Here is a 20112-nt window from a genome sequence, read left to right as displayed (position 1 = left end):
CCTTCCTTCCTTCCTTCCTTCCGTTTATTTCATTTATTTCTTCTCAAGAGAACAGAGAGAGAGAGGCAGAGACATCGGCAGAGGGAGAAGCAGGGTTCCTGTGCAGAGCCTGATGTGGGACTCCATCCCAGGACCCTGGGGTCATGACCTGAGCTGAAGGCAGATGCTCAACCACTGAGCCATCCAGGTGTCCTCTTTTTCCTTTCAGTAATAACTATAGTGTATGTAACTTTCCTGAATATTATACAGAAGGAAAAAAATAGCATTTTATCATATTTCCTATTTCAAATTGAAAGTTTTTGGAGTTCTTTGTTGTGTGAAAGTTTCTATTGTAATATAAAATGTCAGGAGATATTTTTAAGGAGAGAGCCTAGTGATAAAGAGTGGGCTCTAAAGTCCCACTGCTTGTGTTGGAAATCTAGTTCTATTGCTTACTACAACCCCATGTGGCACTATGCCATCTCAGTGTTAGCTGCTGCTACTTTTTCTGCTGCATCTCTCTCAGAAATATTCACCAGAGGCTTTAAAATGATAGTTGCTTAAGCAGAGTAGAATATAAACACAGAGAATTACTTAACACTTCTTCTAATAAAATTGATTCATTGATTCCTTAGAGCTCCTAGAAGTTAAGCTGGGGAGAAATGAAGTTTTATGTACTGTATTCTGGCTGAAAAAGCTCAGGTTTAACCTGAGATAGATTAGAAGTATCTTCAGACATTTTTAGTTCTATTATTTCCTAGTTCTTACTTTCTTTTGTATATTTTAAAGAGATTTTTTGCTTGCCATTGAGTTATAGCATAGCATTCTTTGTGAAGTAAAATTTTCTGTGTATATATCATGAATTACATTTTGAACTTTAGATTGATATAGGGCCCATGCCACTGTTTAAACAAATACTGTATAGGGATCCCTGGGTGGCGCAGCGGTTTGGCGCCTGCCTTTGGCCCAGGGCGCGATCCTGGAGACCCGGGATCGAATCCCATGTCGGGCTCCCGGTGCATGGAGCCTGCTTCTTCCTCTGCCTCTCTCTCTCTCTCTCTCTGACTATCATAAATAAATAAATTAAAAAAAATAAACAAATACTGTATAAACAAATGAGAAGGTCATCTCTACAGATGAAGAGGTCAGATCAAGAGATAAAATGCTTGGGCTTAAATTACAAGCCATGCTGACTTGGATGAGCGTAAATTCTGCCTGTGGAGATAGGCCCTAACTCCTGTTAGAGCTGAGTGCCAGAGGTGGCCATAAAGAGTACTTGTTGCCTATAAAGAAGACTTATTTGTGTCAACCAACGTATCTTATGGATTCTTAAATCTACTGGCTAGTTCTTTTTTGGAAAAGCTTGTTTTTGTTAATGATAGACTTGTAGTGGGCTCTATCCTCTTAGGATCTCTTACTGTTAGAGTTCTTAGGTAGTTGAATGTTCTCTGGATGAATTATGGCTCTTTATTGATCCAAGAGGGACTAATAACAAGTTCCCCTTTGCGAATTTCCTTTGTTAGGGTTTTTAATAACCCTGTGGAACTAAAGTCAAAGTTCCATGCAGAAGAGCTTTTGGACTGAGCCTTAATGTCATTCCCCTCTCTACTTCTGTGCTTTTAGTGGAATGATCCTGATCCAGACTGAGGGCCAACCAGGCTACCTGTGAAGAGTGGAAGGTATATAGATGACTGTTTTGGGGCGGGGAGGAGGGGTTGTGTTTGTATGTGAGATTAGATATAATTTATTAATTTCAAGTCGTCATGGCCAGTATCCATGATTGTATAATAAATACAAGGAACTGGAAACTGCCATGATACATTCATTACATACTTCTGTCCATTTCACAACAAACAAATCCTCAAATGTAACAAATCTCCTTTTTACAAAATATGTGGAAAATGTAATGTCAGCTTTCTAGATTAAATGTGTTCTTTCACATTTTTGCTTTTAGAGTTATTGTTTGGAGTCATCAGATTATCTGTTGGAATTGAGTTTTGTAGTAGTTCCCACTTATCCAAGTGGGATATGTTACAAAAAGCCCTGTGGATGCTTGAAACCATGAATAGTTTTGAACGCTGTAGATACTTCTTCCTGTATGTACATACATATGACAATGTTTAATTTATGAAGTAGGCCCAGTAAGAAATTAACAACTGATAGTAAAACAGAATAATTATAACAATACATTGTAGGGACGCCTGTGTGGGTCAGTGGTTAAGCATCTGCCTTCAGCCCAGGGCATGATCCTGGAAACCCAGGATCGAGTCCCACATCAGGCTCCTCCATGGAGCTTGCTTCTCCCTCTGCCTATGTCTCTGCCTTCCTCTCACTCTCTCTCTTTCTGTCTCTCATGAATAAATAAATATTAAAAAACCCCACAGTATACTGTAATAAAAGTTATGTAAATATTTCTCTCAAAATATCTTATTGTACTATATTCACCCCTCTTTTACCTCTTGTGATGATGTGAGGTGATAAAATGTCTACGTTAAGTAAAATGAACGACATAGGCATCATGATGTAGAGTTAGTTAGCCTTCTGTTGATTTTCTGACGATTTATCAGAAGGAGGGTCATCCACTTCTGGACCCACATTGTGGTTATATGTATCTGTTGAAAGTGAAACCATGGATGAAGGGCAGCTACTCTACCAGGTGTTTATTTACTTTGCCAGCCTACTAGCATATTTGTTTTGTTTTAGGAAAACTGCTTGAAAAGCATATAGTTTTAGAGTCACTTATGACTAGAGAAAGACTTGGTTTATTTTATCCAGAAATGGATGAAATGTTCACTAAGTTTAAAAAAAAAAAACTTCTTTATTTTTTATTTTTTTAAAGATTTTATTTATTCAGTCATGAGAGACACAGAGAGAAAGAGAGGCAGAGACATAGGCAGAGGGAGAAGCAGGCTCCATGCAGAGAGCCCGACATGGGACTCATCCAGGGTCTCCAGGATCATGCCCTGAGCTGAAGGTGGCGCTAAACCGCTGAGCCATCCGGGCTGCCCTATTTTTTTTTTTTAATTAATTTATTTTAGAGTAAGTGTGCGCACAAGCATGAATGTGAGTAGGGGGAGGGGCAGAGGGAGAGAGAATCCCCAGGCAGACTTCCTGCCAAATGTGGAGCTGGATGCGTTGGGGCTCCACCCCAGGACCCAGAGCTGGGTGACCTGGATGGAAACCAAGAGCCAACTGCTTAATGGACTGAGCCATTCATGTGCCCCCCCCCCCTTTTTTTAAAAAAAATTTATTCATTAGAGACGCACAGAGAGAGGCGGAGACACAGGCAGAGGGAGAAGCAGGCTCCCTTCAAGGAGCCCGATGTGGGACTCAGTCCCAGGTCTCCAGGATCAAGCCCTGAGCTGAAGGCAGACGCTCAACCACTGAGCCTCCCAAATGTCCTCCTTCTTTATTTTTAACGAAGATAATTGTGCATTCAGATTTGAAACTGCCTAGAATGTTTTTCAGAGTAGATAGTTGTAAAATACTGTGATTATAAATTTTTATTGAGGTATCAGTTGTATGTCATAAAGTTCACCAGTTTAAGGTGTATAATTCAATGATTTTTATATTGACTGAGCTGTACAACAATGACCACAATCAATTTTAAAACAATTCCGTCACTCCCAAAAGAAACCCCATGCCTGTTAGCAGTCACTTACTGTTCTCTCCTATCCCGAGGTAACAACTAACTTACTGTTTGTCTCTGTAGACTTGCCTATTTTGAATATTTTGTATAAGTGGAATCATAATGGTATGATTGTATGTAGCCTTTGATATATTGGATTTTTTCATTTTGCATAAAGTTTTCAAGGTTGGTCCATATTACATAGCATTTATTAGTTCTTCATCTTTTTATTGCTGTATACTGTTTGGTTGTAAGGATTCACCACATTTTATTTATCCTTATATCAGTTGATTGACATTTACTTTGTTTCTACTTCTTGGCTATTGTAAACAATACTGCTGTGACCCTTCATGTATAAGTTTTTATGTGTATGTTTTCATTTCTTTTGAGTATAATTGTTGGTTCATATGGTAACATTTATTTTATTTTTTTAAGATTGTATTTATTTATTCATGAGGGACACAGAGAGAGGCAGAAACACAGGCAAAGGGAGAAGCAGGGTCCATGCAGGGAGCCTGATGTGGGACTCAATCCCAGGACTTCAGGATCACGCCCTGGGCTGAAGGCAGGCACTAAACCACTGAGCCACCCAGGCGTTCCGGTAACTTCATTTTATTAAAGATTTTTATTAGAGAGAGAGCATGAGAGAGAATGCACGAGCAAGGGGGAGGGGTGTAGAGGGAGTAGCCGACTGCTTGCTGAGCAAGGAGCTCAATGTGGGGCTTAATCCCAGGACCCTGGAATCGTGACTTTAGTGGAAGGCAGACCTTAACCGACTGAGCCACTCAGGCACCCCTGTTATAATTTTATTTTTAACGTTTTGAGAAACTACTTCAGTTTTTTTCCAAAGTGGCTGCATCATTTTACTTTTTTTTTTTTTAGATTTATTCATTTGAGACAGAGAGATAGTGTGTGCATGTGCACGATCAGGGAGAGAGGCTGAGGGAGAAAAAGAGAAGCAGACTCCCTGTTGAGCTGAGAGCCCTACGATGTAGGGGTGTGGGGCTCAATTCCAGGACCTGGAGATCATGACCTAAGCCGAAATCAGATGCTTAACCATCTGAACCACCCAGGTGCCCTTCATTTCACATTTTTATCAGCAATGTATTTGTCCTGATCTGTCCACATCCTTACCAATGCTTGTTATCTTTTTGATTATAGTCATCCTAGTGGATGTGAAGAGAACTCTTGTTCTGATTTGCATTTGCCCAATGGATGTTGGTATGAACACTAATGTTCTTATGGGCCATTTGCATATTTTCTTTAGGGAGATGTCTAATCAGATCCTTTGCCCATTTTTATTTTATTTTTATTTTTTTATTATTTTTTAAAGATTTTATTTATTCATTCATGAGACACAGAGAGAGAGGCAGAGACACAGGCAGAGGGAGAAGCAGGCTTTACGCAGGGAGCCTGACATGGGACGATCCCAGGACCCAGGATCATGTCGTGGGCTGAAGGCAGGCGCTAAACCACTGAGCCACCCAGGGATCCCCACCTTTGCCGTTTTTATTTTATTTTATTTTATTTTTCCTTTTTTTTAAATTTTTATTTTATTTATGATAGAGAGAGAGAGACAGAGAGAGAGAGACAGAGACATAGGCAGAGGGAGAAGCAGGCTCCATGCACCGGGAGCCCGACGTGGGATTCGATCCCGGGTCTCCAGGATCGCGCCCTGGGCCAAAGGCAGGCGCCAAACCGCTGCACCACCCAGGGATCACCTTTGCCTATTTTTAAATTGGATTGTCTTTTTATTCAGTATAAGAGTTGCTTATACATTTTGGATACAAGTCTCTTAGGAACTATATAATTTGCAAATATTTCTCCCTATTTTTCATGTTGTAGCATTTATCATTTTTTCACTTTCTTGATGGTATCTGTAGTTTTTGTTCTTATATTTAGATCGGTGATCCATTTTGAGTTACTTTTCATATGGAGTGTTTTAATACTGTATGTGGTCAAAAGGATTTCTTACACCTGTGGATGAAAATTTTAATTTTTAGTTCTATACCAAGTGATTGTCTACCTTGGCTGCACATTGGAATCACTTGAAGAGCTTTTGAAAAATTCTAGTGTTTAGGCTACATCTTCAGAAATTTTAATTTAATTGGTCTATTGTGGAGTCTAGTTACCAGTAGATTTTTAAGTCTCTTCAGTGATTTTAAAATCTAATTAGACTGAGAACCATGGGTCTATTGTCCTCAAAAAAAGAAATGGAAAAAAATTCACTCTTTTAAATGCTTTATATATTTTTCTTTCTTTTCAATAATGGGTTGTATTTGGTAGTAGAAGGAACAGTTTTAAGTTTGCTAAACAATTGTTAAATTTATATATTTTAATTGGAGGATTATGTTTTATTTATTTATTTATTCATTTATTTTTTTATTTATGATAGTCAGAGAGAGAGAGAGAGAGAGAGAGAGAGAGAGAGAGGCAGAGACATAGGCAGAGGGAGAAGCAGGCTCCATGCCCTGGGCCAAAGACAGGCGCTAAACCACTGCGCCACCCAGGGAACCCTTAATTGGAGGATTATGTTTTATGTGACAGGCCATTTAAGATGAAATTAGATTCTGGTAGCAAGTAAATCCTAAAGATGACTTGTGCTTAGATGTTAGAGAAAATCATCCAGAGAGGCAGTGAGTTGACTCATCTCTGTTTAACCCATGCACTGAGAAAATGAATTTCATAAAGAACACAGCATGAGTGAGTACTCTGATGTCACATGTGTCAGCTTAAGTCAGAGAGAATACCTTTTGGATTGGGTTGTGTGCTATTTCATGTTGTTAGAATAGATCACAGGGTATATATTATCCAAATACATTATTTATATTCATAAACATTTGTAAGTATATTTAAATATTAAAGCATATTCACATATTTAAAATATATTACATATTCCTAGCATCTTTGGGATACATGGGGGTTATTATAAATATTTTTTAAAAAGGTAATTCCTAAGCTACTTATTAAATATGTAGGGAACGTTGAGTTCTGGGCTGCAAAGCAGAATGGAACATAGTCTTTGCTGTTTACAATCTAGTGGAGGAATATATATCTAAAAAATGATTAGTGGCGCACCTGGGTGGCTCACTTCGTTAAGTGTCTGACTTTGGCTAGGGTCACGATCCTGCATACCTTTTTCCTCTTGTGCTTTCTCTCTGTCAGATAAATAAAATCTTTAAGAACAAAAATTGATTGGAATAATTCTGGTGCAATAATCACCAATTCTAGTGATTTGAATAAGACACTGAGACAAAATCACTAATTTGCCTGAAGATAATCCACGCAAATTTTCTCTCTCTCTCTCTCTCTTTCTTTCCCTCCCTCCCTCCCTCCCTCCCTCCCTCCCTCCCTCCCTCCCTCCCTCCCTCCCTTCCTTCCTTCCTTCCTTCCTTCCTTCCTTCCTTCCTTCCTTCCTTCCTTCCTTCCGAGATAGAGCCAGAGAGCACAGCAGGGGGAATGGCAGAGGGAGAAACAGACTCCCTGCTGACTGGGGAGCCCGATGTGGGGCTCAGCCTTAGGACCCTGGGATCATGACCTGAGCCTAAGGCAGACGCTTAACCAACTGAGCCACCCAGGCACTTCTACACAGATTTTCTACACGAATTAACATTTGAGTTTTTAAGACTGAATAAATAAAAGTATGCTATAAAAGAAATAGCCTATGCACAGTTATGAAAGAGAAAGCACACCTCTGATTGTTAAGCATAATTATAACACAGCGTAAGTGGAAAGTGGCTTCAGGAGATAAAGCTGTAAAGGACTGGGGCCATATTTTGTGGGCTTTGTATTTCTACCAGTATAGGTACATGCGACAGAGGGAACTGTGTTGAACCATTTGTGTGTTATAACTTTCTAATTACATTGTGTTTTTACATTTCTTTTTAATGACACTGTTTTATGTATAATATGCATAATTTGTTGATATAATTTGTTGCAATAATTAATTTACAAATATAAATATACACACATGGAGATTTATACTCCAGAATATGTGTTGGTAAAATACATGATTAAAATCTAGAGGCCACTGTATAGGTTATGGAAAACTACTGAAGGATTTTATTTTATTTTTTTAAAGATTTATTTATTTATTTATGATAGAGAGAGAGGCAGAGACACAGGAGGAGGGAGAAGCATGCTCCATGCCGGGAGCCTGACGTGGGACTCGATCCTGGGACTCCAGGATTGCGCCCTGGGCCAACTGCAGGTGCCAAACCGCTAAGCCACCCAGGGATCCCCTCACTGAAGGATTTTAAATGGAGGAGGAACAATATCAGATTGGCATTTTAGGAAGGTAACCATGTAAAAGAAGGGTTATAGGGTAGAGATACAGAGACCAGTAGTAAGCTATTAAAATAGCCTGGGCCAGATACTGTGAAAGGCTCAACTAAGAGATATATCTTCATCATGTTGAGAGGTCTTGCGGTCTCTAGAGTTCCAGCTTAGTTCCAACTTTAGTTACCTAAAGTTTACTGAGTAAGTTGGAAGATAAGTGGAAAGGATTGTTGGGTGTAATTATGATTTTTAGAACATGTTGTTCTTGCATTATTGCCATTACCTTTTCTTTTGGAAAAAGAGCATCTTCCTCTCCCTACCTCTCACATTTTCCTCAGAAGTTAAAATTTGCACCCCTTTCCCCTTAATCTCTTTTCTAACGCGGATCCTTTATTGATTTTTGCTTTGTTGGGTTGTAGTTTACACACAGTATAATGTATAGAATTCAAGTATACATTTTGTTTTGAAAAATACATGTACCTATGTTACACCATTTAAATAAAAATACAGAACATTTTCATCATCCCATCCATCATCTCAAACAAGATTCCTTTTTCTCCAGTCTTGTGTGTAACTATAGTGCTTTTTTCTTTCACCAGATATTTTCATATAATTGGAATCATACACTATGCACTTTTTTGTCTGACTTTTATTTTTGCTTAACCTAATGTTTTATAATTCCATCTGTTATAGCACATGTAATTTTTGTATTGCATGATTGTGCTATAATATGTTCATCCTTTCTCCTGTTGATGGATATCTAAATTATCTCCATTTTTTGGCTATTAGTAATAAAACCGCTGTGAACAATTTTATGAACATATGCTTTGATTTTTCTTGAATATATTTTTAGGAGGGGAATTGGTAGGTTTTATGTTTAGTATGATTAGAAGCTGCCAGAGTGTTTTTTCTAAAGTGGTTGTATCATTTTATATTCTTATCGGTGTATGAGATTTGTTATTCCACATTTTTTCTGACACGTGGCATTGCCAGATTTCTATTTTTAGTCATCCCGTTGGGAGTGAGTTGGTATCTCATAGTGGTTTTTATTTTTATTTATTTTATTTTAAAGAATTTATTTATTTATTTATTTATTTATAAGAGAGAGGGAGGGAGAGGGGCAGAGACATAGGCAGAGGGAGAAGCAGGCTCCCCTCAGGGAGCCTGATGCGGGACTTGAAATCTAAACTCCAGGATCACACCCTGAGCCAAAGACAGAGCTCAACTGCTGAGCCATCCAGGCATCCCTCTCACTGTGGTTTTTAAATTTGGATTTCACTAATGTCTACTAATATGTAGTAGTATTTACTAATTTATCATAGTTAACTGTATTCATTGGTCATTTATATCCTCTTTTGCTAAGTGTTTTAGTCTTTTGCTCCTTTTTTCCCCCTTAAATGAGATTGCTTAGTCTTTCTTTCTTTCTTTCTTTCTTTCTTTCTTTCTTTTCTTTCTTTCTTTCTTTCTTTCTTTCTTTCTTTCTTTCTTTCTTTCTTTCTTCCTTCCTTCCTTCCTTCCTTCCTTCCTTCCTTCCTTCCTTCCTTCCTTCCTTCCTTTTTCCTTTTTCCTTTTTCCTTTTTCCTTTTTTCCTTTTCTTTCTGAGAGAGAGAGAGAGAGCGCACACAAGGCAGAAACACAGGCAGAGGGAGAAGGAGGCTCCATGCAGGGAGCCCGATGTGGGACTCCATCCTGGGACTCCAGGATCACGCCCCAGGCCGAAAGCAGGTGCTAAACTGCTGAGCCACCCAGGGATCCCTCGTCAGTGTTTTATAGTTTTATAGTATGGGTCTTTCACCTCTTTGGTTAGGTTTCTTCCAAGGTGTTTTATTATTTTTGGTACAATTATAAATGGGATTGTTTTCTTTCTTTCTTTCTTTTTTTCTTTTTTTCTTTCTTTCAAAAGATTTTGTACTTATTTACGACAGACACGGAGGGAGAGAGAGAGAGAGAGAGAGAGAGAGAGAGAGGGAGGGAGAGGGAGGCAGAGACACAGACAGAGGGAGAAGCAGGCTCTGTGCAGGGAGCCTGACGTGGGACTCCATCCCTGGTCTCCAGGATCATGCCCCGGGCCAAAAGCGGTGCTAAACCGCTGGGCCACCAGGGCTGCCTGGATTGTTTTCTTAATTCTTGTTCTGCTGCTTCATTATTGGTATATAGAAATGCAACAGATTTCTGTACCTTGATTTTGTATCTTGCAACTTTATTGAATTCATTAATCAGTTCTAGTAATTTTTTGGTGGGAGTGTTTTGGGTTTCTTCTGTGTGGTATGTCATCTGCAAATAGTGAAAGTGTTGACTTGTTCCTTACCAATGTGGATGCCTTTGATTTTTTTTTTTTTTAGGATTTTATTTATTAATTCATGAGAGACACACACACTGACAGAGAGGCAGAGACATAGGCAGGGGGAGAAGCAGGCTCCATGCAGGGAGCCCGATGTGGGACTCAATCCCAGGACCCCGGGATCACTCCCTGAGCTGAAGACAGATGCTCAACTATTGAACCACCTAGGCATCCCAGATGCCTTTGATTTCTTCTTATTGTCTACTTGCTGTGGCTGGTACTTCTAGTACTATGTTGAATAAAAGTGCTTAGAGTGGACGTCCTTGTCTTTTTCCTGACTATAGGGGAAAAGCTTTAAGTTTTCCCCCATTAAGGATGATGTTAGTTGTGGCATTTTCATACATGGGCTTTATTATGTTGATGCAGTTGCCTCTGAACCTATTTTGTTGGAGGTTTTTATGATGAATGATATTGTACTTTGTCAAATGCATTTCCTGCATGTTTGGAAATGATCATGTGGGTCTTATACTTCTTATTGATGTGATGTATCACTTTGATTTGCAAATATTTAACCACCGTTGCATCCTTGGAATAAATCTCACTTGATAGGGTGAATGATTTTTTTTTTTAACGTATTGTATTCAGTTTGGTAGAATTTTGTTTAGGATTTTTGCATCTGTATTCTTCAAGGATATTCGCCTACATTTTTTTTTGTGGTGTCTTTATCTGGTTTTGGTATCAGGAGAATGCTGGTATGATAGAATGAATTTGTAAGTTTTCCTTCCTTTTCTATATTTTGGAATAGTTTGAGAAGAATAGATATTAACTTTTTATTTTTTTATTTTTATTTTTATTTTTTTAATTTTTATTTATTATTTATGATAGTCACACACAGAGAGAGAGACAGGCAGAGACACACAGGCAGAGGGAGAAGCAGGCTCCATGCACCGGGAGCCCGATGTGGGATTTGATCCCGGGTCTCCAGGATCGTGCCCTGGGCCAAAGGCAGGTGCCAAACCGCTGCGCCACCCAGGGATCCCGATATTAACTTTTTAAATGTTTGGTAGATTTCATCTGTGAAGCCATCTGGTCCTGGACTTGAGTTTTTTGGGAGAGTTTTGATTACTGATTTAAGTTTTTTTCTGGTTATTGGTCTATTCAAATTTTCTCTTTCTTCCTCTTTCAGTTTTGATAGTTTATGTGTTTCTTGGAATTTATCCATTTCTTCTAGGTTGTCCAATTTGTTGGCATATAGTTTCTCTTAATATTCTCCTATAATTGTATTTCTTTGATGTTATTTCTCCTTTCTCATTTGTGATTTTATTTATTTGAGCCTTTCTCTTTTTTTATTGATTAATCTGGCTAGAGGTTTATCAATTTTATTGATACTTTTTTCAAAGAACCAGCTCCTGATTTCATTGATCTATTTAATTTTTTTTTTTAGATTTCTATTTCATTTGTTTCTTCTCTAATCTTTATTATTTCCTGCCTTCTGCTGGTTTTAGGTTTTGTTAATGGTTCTTTTTATAAAAAGTTTCTTTACATGTAAGGTGGTTAGGTTGTTTGAGATTTTTCTTGGTTCTTGAGGAAGACGTGCTGTAAACTTCGCATTTAGAACAGCTTCTGGTACGTCCCAAAGGTTTTGAACCATTATTACGTTTTCATTTTCTTTTTTTCCCATGTACTTTATTATTTCTTCTTTTATTTCCTGGTTGACTCATTTGTTGTTTAGTAGGATGTTATTTAATGTCCATGTACTTGTGGTCTTTCCAGATTTTTTTCTTGTGGTTGACTCCTAGTTTTATAGTGTTTTATCAGAAAAGATGCATAGTATGACTTCATTCTTTTTGGATTCGTTGAGGCTTGTTTTGTGGCCTAAAATGTGATCTGTTCTGGAGAATGTTCCCTGTGCACTTAAAAAGATGTATTCTGCTGTTATATGTTGGAATATCCTGAGTTAATCTATTAAATCTATCTGTTCCAGTGTGTCATTCAAAGCCATTGTTTCCTTGTTGGTTTTCTGTTTAGTTGATCTGTCCATTGAGATAAATGTTGTGTTAAAGTCTGCTACTATTATTGTATTATTATCAATTAGTTCCTTTATGTTTGTTATTAACTATTTTATATATTTGAGTATTCCTAATTTTATTAATTTTTAATTTTATTGTTAGTGCCTTTTGTGTTCTGTCAAAGGAATCTTGCCTATCTCAAGGGTTTAAAGACAGTTCTCTGTTTTCCTCCAGGTTAATATCTTATTATTCCAGGACTGTTTGTTGAAAAAAACATCCTTTCCCTAGTGAATTGCAGTAGCTCCTCTGTTGTAAAATGAGGTATATGTGTGAATGTACTTCTGAATTATTATGTTTTATTGATCTGTTTGTCTTTATACTATATTGTCTTAATTACTATAGCAAAATAAATCTTAAAATCAGGTAATATATTTTTCATCAGAATTATTTTAGGTATTTTAAGTCCTTTGGATTTCATGTTAGTTTTAGAATCAGCTTGTCAATTTCTACAAAATGCCTGCTGGGATTTTGATTAGGATGATGTTGAATTTATAGATCTATTTGAAGAGAATGACATCCTAATGCTGATTATCTTCCAGTCCATGTACATTTAGCTCTTTTTAGGTCTTTAATATTGCTTGTCAATGTTTTGAAGCATTCTTAGGTAGAGTTCTTTGCTTATATTTCATTATATGTATTTCTAGTTAATTTACTTTTGATGTTGTAAGAGTGGTATTTAAAAAAAAATTCATTTTCCAAGTGTTTGCTGCTTGTTTATAAAAATACAGATGGGTTTTATTTTTTATTTTTAAATTTATTTATTTAAAAAATATTTATTCATGAGAGACACAGAGAGAGAGAGGCAGAGACACAGGCAGAGAGAGAAGCAGGCTCCATGCAGGGAGCCCGGTGTGGGACTTGATCCCGGGACTCCAGGATCATGCCCTGGGCCAAAGGCAGGCAGTCAACTGCTGAGCTACCCAGGCGTCCTAAAAGATGGCTTTTTTTATTTTTTATTTTTTATTTTTTTTAAGATTCATTCATTCATTCATTCATTCATTCATTCATTCATTCATGATAGACAGAGAGAGAGGCAGAGACACAGGCAGAGAGAGAAGCAGGGTCCATGCAGGGAGCCTGGTGTGGGACTCGATCCTGGGACTCCAGGATCATGCCCTGGGCCAAAGGGCAGTGCTAAACCGCTGAGCCACCCAGGGATCCCCAAAGATGGCTTTTATATTTTGATCTTGAACTCCACAACTTCATAAGCTCATCAGTTAGTTTTAGTAGTTTGTAGGTTGCTTTGGATATTCTAGGTACATATCAGATCATTGTGAATGCAGATAGTTTTATTTCTTTCCATTATATATACTTATTTTTATTGTCTAATCAGGGCCTTCAGAGGTTATTCTTGATGAATCACTAGGTTAACTTTTAACTAGAATTGTTATTTCTGATTCTAATAATAAATATCAGTATGGTGTCAAAGAACTGCATCATACTGGAGTTGAAGGAGCGAGATTAGAGTGTTGTTTTTCTGTTTAATTATCTTCAGAATTCTATTTGGGAGACAGAACCTGGATGCCTCCTATTTATTGAATGCAACCAAATCCTCTTTCATATGGCTGTTGGTAAGGTTGATAGTAGTTCCCAGAATCCAGAATTAGGGTCCGATAATATTTCTTTATGTCCTTTAAATAGAGTAGTTCAGCTTTTTCGCAAGCTTGACCAATGAGCTTATCTCTTATTTTCTGGACTTCTCCCTGTTCTTAGTTTTATCCTTAACTGCTTTATAGTGCATATTCTACATAGCATACTAGGCTCTTATGCATATCATTATAATGCTTATTACAATTTGAGAATTTTAGTATGGGCCATATATGTCTTAATACAGGTTAACTTCACTTTAGAGAAACTCAACATATAAAATTATAGTTTTTGATATGTACCATACATGGTGATTTTTCTCTTAATAAAAAGATTGCGGGCAGCAATGTTTTAACTCCATTTAGAATTAGAATTATTTGCCAAGAACACACATAAAACATTTTTGACATTAGGTATGGTCATGAAAACACTTTTTATAAAAACCCAGTAACTCCCAGAATCATTTCTTACATATTTTCTGTCTAGTTTGGGACTATCTGTGCTTGGCAAGTTGCTGGGTTGGTATTTCCTGCCTCACAGTGGTGCTATGCTGTAATGACTTTATATCCCTCCTGTGGAAGTGGTACTTATGGGAGATCAGAGGCCTATGGGAAAAATCCTTTTTTATGATTATGTTGTATAAGTGAGGGGGCTCTTTGGAACTTTAATTAAAATGTTTCCAGTCGGGGAGTTGCTATTTAGATGAAAATATCTGAATAACAAAGCTTGGTAAACATGGTTGCAAAAATATGTTAAGTAAGTAAGTGCTACAAATGTTATGTCACTTAAAGTTGATTCTACAAACTGCTTCTTTATTAAGCAGTTTCTGATGTCCAGTAATGCTCTGTACTATATAATGATATTATTGGATTTGAGGTTTTTATAATAGTATGTTTTATTGTCATGTATTTTTTCTAAATTTTAAAAGTTATAAGATGTTATCATTTTGAGCTAAAAGTAACTCAGATTCTGCTAATGGTAGAGAGGTGTTTTTTTTTTTGTATGTAAGAAGCATGGGATTTACTGTGTATTTTTGATTTTATATATTATCTCAAAAATTACTCAAAAATTATAATTTTGTATATCATTTGATGGTTAATATTCTAAGGGAATTTTCTTTTTAAACATGGATGTTTTTCCATTTTATTGTTAAATATAGGGTATATTTACTTCTGGCACATGGGAAGAGAAATCAGATGAAATTTCCTTTGCTGACTTCAAGTTCTCAGTCACTCATCATTATCTTGTACAAGACTCCGCTGATAAAGAAGGAAAGGATGAAGTATTGGAAGGTAAATTGTTAACTACACATTTGAAGCTCTTGACTGTAAGAGTGATTATAATTTTGAATTATGAATTTAGGTCTCTTAATTAAGTAGTGCCCTCTGGAGAGGTTTTACATTTGCAAAGTTGTTTCACTACATTTGAAATAGAATATGATCGTTTTAGAGGAACTTTCATACTAGCATTCATTTCAAAATTACTTAGATTAGCAAATATTTATTGAGTGCCCTTTTAACCCACAGTTAAAAAAAATTTATATCCCCGTATAGGAGATATGGTCTATAAATAAGTAACAGTAGTCAGAAGTAGAAAATAGAAAATGATAGGTGCCATCCCAGAGCACAAGTAAGGTGCTACTGAAGTTCAAAGAAGAAAAGATCAGTTTTAACAGATCAGAGAAGATGTAGTGAAGAATTAAGCAACTAAGCTGGGATTTGAAGGATTTAAAAGTAAAAGAGTTTGTAAGTTTGATCAAGTGGATTAAAATTCAGGTTTTTCTTCTTACTAGCTGCTTGACCTTTCGGAATCTGTATTAATCTCCCTTGCAAAATGAAATAATATCACCTGGAGGATTAATGGAAAGATTCAATGAGAAACTGTAAATGTGAGCACCTATCTTACCTGGCCTGTGCTAGGTACTCAGTAAATGGTATTTATGGTTACTCATAGGTTACATTGCTCCAAATCTCTGTAATTGGTGCTTTTAGTTGTTCATTGGTCAAATCATCCAAAATCTCAGTCTTGAGATAGAGTTGCATGTAATAATGAATGACCAAGGTATTGAAAAAGTATGAGTTTTGGAGCTGTCAGTCAGATAGCTTTCTTCACTCATTCAAAAAATAAATATGCAGGGATCCCTGGGTGGCGCAGCAGTTTAGCGCCTGCCTTTGGCCCAGGGCGCGATCCTGGAGACCCGGGATCGAATCCCACGTCGGGCTCCCCCTCCATGGAGCCTGCTTCTCCCTCTTCCTGTGTCTCTGCCCCCCCCCCCCGTGACTATCATAAAAAAATAAAAATAAATGAATAAATAAATAAATAAATAAATATGCAGAATGTGTGTTAAAGTTTTTTGGGGCAATTAATGGCATTATGCTAAGCGAAATAAGAGAAAGACAAATATTGTATGATCTTCTTTATATGTAGAATCTAAAAAAGCAAAAGTGAAAACAAAACTCACTAGGCTTATAGTTAGGAGAATAGATTGGTGGTTCCTAGAGGTAGAATTGGGAGTGGGCCACATGGATGAAAGGGATCAAAAGGTACGCATTTACAGTTACAAAGTAAGTCATAGGGATGTAAATAACCTATAGCATGGTAACTATAGTTAATAGTACTGTGTTGTGTATTTGAAAGTTGCGCAGAGAGTAAATTTTAAAAGTTCTTATGACAAGGAAATTTTTATTGTTAACTAGTGACAGATGTTTACTAGACTTGTGATCATTTTCCAGTGTATACAATTGTTATTATATTGTATACCTGAAAGTAATATAATGTTAAATGTCAATTATATTTCATTTGAAAAAATAAATTAAGAAGACTTTTTTCTGGTCAAAACAGATTATCATTTGTAAGTATAGGCCTGAAATATTTGCCTTTTGTATAGGAATAAAATTATAAAACCTTTTTTATTATATGCATTCATCTTAGAAACAAAACCAAGTAGATAGCATCTGCATACAGATTGATAAACTAGAACAGATAGCATTGATCATATATACACATATGTAAGACAATTATATATCAAAATAAAATAATTATGCCAGAATATGAATTTGTATACTTTAGGAAGAAGGGGATGAGAGGAATATATACAACTGGTGGGAACTGGTAGTAGCCCAGAGATTTCTAGGTCCAACATTCTGCTAATGAAGGGAACTGTTAAAGGTAGAGAAATCTTAAGTCTGTTAATTTGAGGAAGGATTGTATATCAAGGAGAAGCTCTTATAATGAGGTTTAGAATCAGTATTTCTGAGGTGAACTCGTATAGAGGACTATGGTATGAGAGAAGATGAATGGATTTAGGTTATTTTTGCAGGTGTATATGTATTGTGTGCAGTTTCAGTTGGTTGTGATGAAAGTGTATGCATAATGGTAGAAGTTAAAGTAAACCATCAATTCATTTAATTTGAAGATACACATTTATTTATTTATTTATTTTTAATTTTTTTTTTTGAAGATACACATTTAAAACTATATTATCACAGGTCAGAAGATTTGAGCACTGAAGTTTTATTTTGTTAGGATTGTTTATTGCTTTAGCTAAAGCATCAAGTCGTTAGTATTCTCCTATTCTTTTTGAAAATTAACAAAATATAAATTTGCTAAGGAATTATGGCTATAGAGCAAAAGGAAATATTTTTATGAACAAATAAATATTCTTTATACTTTCAAATTTATTACACATTTATGAATAAGTAAGGATCATTTATGTCATATATTATTATAAATAGCAACAGAAGTGTTAAAGATACATGGGTAATAAGTTAGTGGGAAGCTGGTTAGTGGTTGTGTAAGAACGCTTAAGGTGGCCAGAGGCCAGCAAAGACTAGCCATAGGAGGTGATAAGTGATAAGGTGTTGACAGGACTCTTAAGAATTTTGAAGAAAAGTAGAGACAGGGGCACACCAAAAAGAACAGATAAGGGATCCCTGGGTGGCGCAGCGGTTTGGCGCCTGCCTTTGGCCCAGGGCGCGATCCTGGAGACCCGGGATCGAATCCCACATCGGGCTCCCGGTGCATGGAGCCTGCTTCTCCCTCTGCCTATGTCTCTGCCTCTCTCTCTCTCTCTCTCTTTCTCTGTCTCTCTCTCTCTCTCTCTCTCTCTGTGACTATCATAAATAATAAAAATTAAAAAAAAAACAGATAAAACATGGTTTTCTAGGAAGGATGAGGAAACGTTTGAGTCATAACTTTGAAGAAAGGAAAATATTATACATATAGCAATAATACTTTTGTTTTGTTTTTAGAAGCTGGCTTTTTAAAAATAAAAGAGAGACCTCTATCTCACCCCAAATCTTAGAGCTGTTCCTAGATATAAATCTTTAAGCAATTGTAAAACGACATGGATTAGCAAGACCTGTTACATATGTGATTTTTTTCAGTCATGTTATAAAATTTTACCTTAGAATGAACATACTAATTTTTTCATTATTAAATGTTTTTGTAGATGTTATTCCACAGTCTATGCAAGATTTGTTGTGTATGAATAATGACTTTCCTCCAAGAGCACATTGCCTGGTAAGATGGTAGGTATATGTTTTATTCAGGTAACTTTTAGTATGTGTGTTCAGGAGACCCCAGTGTGTCCCCCACGTTCAGTGACTGGATAGGAAGACAAGCAGAACTCAGCATAGGGTTGTACTTATGACAGTTTTTTTCAGTGACAGTCCACAAACAAAATCAACACAGGGAAAAGGTGCCTGAGGCAAAGTTTGGAGGAACTAGTGTCTGAGTCCTTTCCTAATAGAGTCACATAGAACATACTTAATTCCCTTAGCAACAAGTTCTGACAACACATATGAAATGTTTTCTACCAGGGAGGCTCTGTTCTGAGTTTTTATTTGGGGGCTGATACCCTGTGACTGGTACATAACAAAATTCCAGACTCCTAGAAGGAGAGCAAATGTTTAGCATAAAACACATTATTTGTACAAACAGTTTAAGTACAATAACTCTTATTGGAGGGTTTTTTGAGAACCCTCTTCAAATCCAAATTCCTGGGAGCCTGCTGAAGTTCAGCGTTGCATGCAGGCCATTCTAAGGATAGTAGACACAGGCCTGCTGTTAACTTTTTCCTGCACAGTGTATTTCATAATCTAGAGTAGAGCCTAACTATCATTCTAATGACTAACATAGAACATTTACATATCATAGAAAACTTAATATGTGTTGGAAATTGAATTGAAATAAAATGTTGATCTCAGTTACATGCTAACATCATGACTTCTCTCTAAATTATAAATGTGATAAATTAATACGAGGTATATCACTCTTAAAGTTCTTTTTATCTTAATTTGGTGGGAATGGTATTGAAGCATACCACCACCAAAATGTCTCAAGTATGAGAGTATGGTCAAGAAAAGAGATCTAATTAAAATAAATTTATATACTGGTTTTATATTAGTCTGTTGGTGTGAGTTGGTCTCTTGATTTTTTTTTTTTTTTTTTTTAAGATTTATTTGTTTGAGAGAGAGCATGTGTGTGCGAGTAGAGGGAGGGGCAGAGGGAGAGGGAGAGATTGAATCCTTAAGCAGATTGCATGCCATGTGTAGAGTTCCATGCGGGACCCAATTCCAGGACCCTGAGATCATGACCTAAGCTGAAATCCAGAGTTGAATACTTAAACCAAGCCACCCCAGTGCTCCTTGATTTTTTTTTTTATTAAAGAATTTCTAAGAAAGGAGAAAATGATAATATCTTTTAATTCTGTTGTCTTCATTCTAGTGTGATTACTATAGCAAGTAGAATGTAGCATATTAAAGGAAAACTAATTGCAAATGCAAATAAATTGGATATTGTTTAATAAATGTGCCTTTAATTTTACTTGATCTTTTAAAAACTGTGGACTTAAACATCTTAAACAAATATAAGTGAATTTAATACATTACCATTTAATTTAAACCATCCAGATTCTCTTCTGCCCTTTTAAACGTGAATGTATGCATTTAAAATGAAAAAATACATCAAAAGGCACCATGATGTCATAGAGCATAACTTTGCATGCATTCATTCATTCAACATTAATTGAACCTACTGTTTGGCCAAACATTGAATTAGACACACTTTATTTATTTATTTATTTATTTATTTATTTATTTATTTATTTATTTATTTATTTATTTATGATAGTCACAGAGAGAGAGGCAGAGACACAGGCAGAGGGAGAAGCAGGCTCCATGCACCGGGAGCCTGACTTGGGATTCGATCCCGGGTCTCCAGGATCGCGCCCTGGGCCAAAGGCAGGCGCCAAACCGCTGCGCCACCCAGGGATCCCTTATGTTTAATTT

The 20112-nt window shown here is 36.6% G+C and overlaps 1 protein-coding gene across 3 annotated transcripts in view; it reads left to right on the top strand.

Annotated features, from left to right (window-relative positions):
* The window catches only part of RAB3GAP1 (RAB3 GTPase activating protein catalytic subunit 1), a 97151-nt gene that overhangs the window by 11227 nt on the left and 65812 nt on the right, over positions 1-20112 (top strand). For 2 of the 3 annotated variants that reach the window (XM_055316179.1, XM_055316180.1), the window contains 2 exons: positions 14982-15114; positions 18273-18351. In XM_055316179.1, coding sequence (XP_055172154.1) covers positions 14982-15114; positions 18273-18351 — 212 coding nt within the window. Of the gene's footprint in view, positions 1-1595; positions 1659-14981; positions 15115-18272; positions 18352-20112 lie in introns of those variants that run through there. The other variant, XM_055316181.1, reaches the window with a different exon arrangement.

The sequence above is a fragment of the Nyctereutes procyonoides genome, unplaced genomic scaffold (assembly GCF_905146905.1).
Source record: "Nyctereutes procyonoides isolate TBG_1078 unplaced genomic scaffold, NYPRO_anot_genome, whole genome shotgun sequence".
NCBI classification, from domain to species: Eukaryota; Metazoa; Chordata; class Mammalia; order Carnivora; family Canidae; genus Nyctereutes; species Nyctereutes procyonoides.
This window is presented reverse-complemented; position numbering and strand designations above follow the sequence as displayed.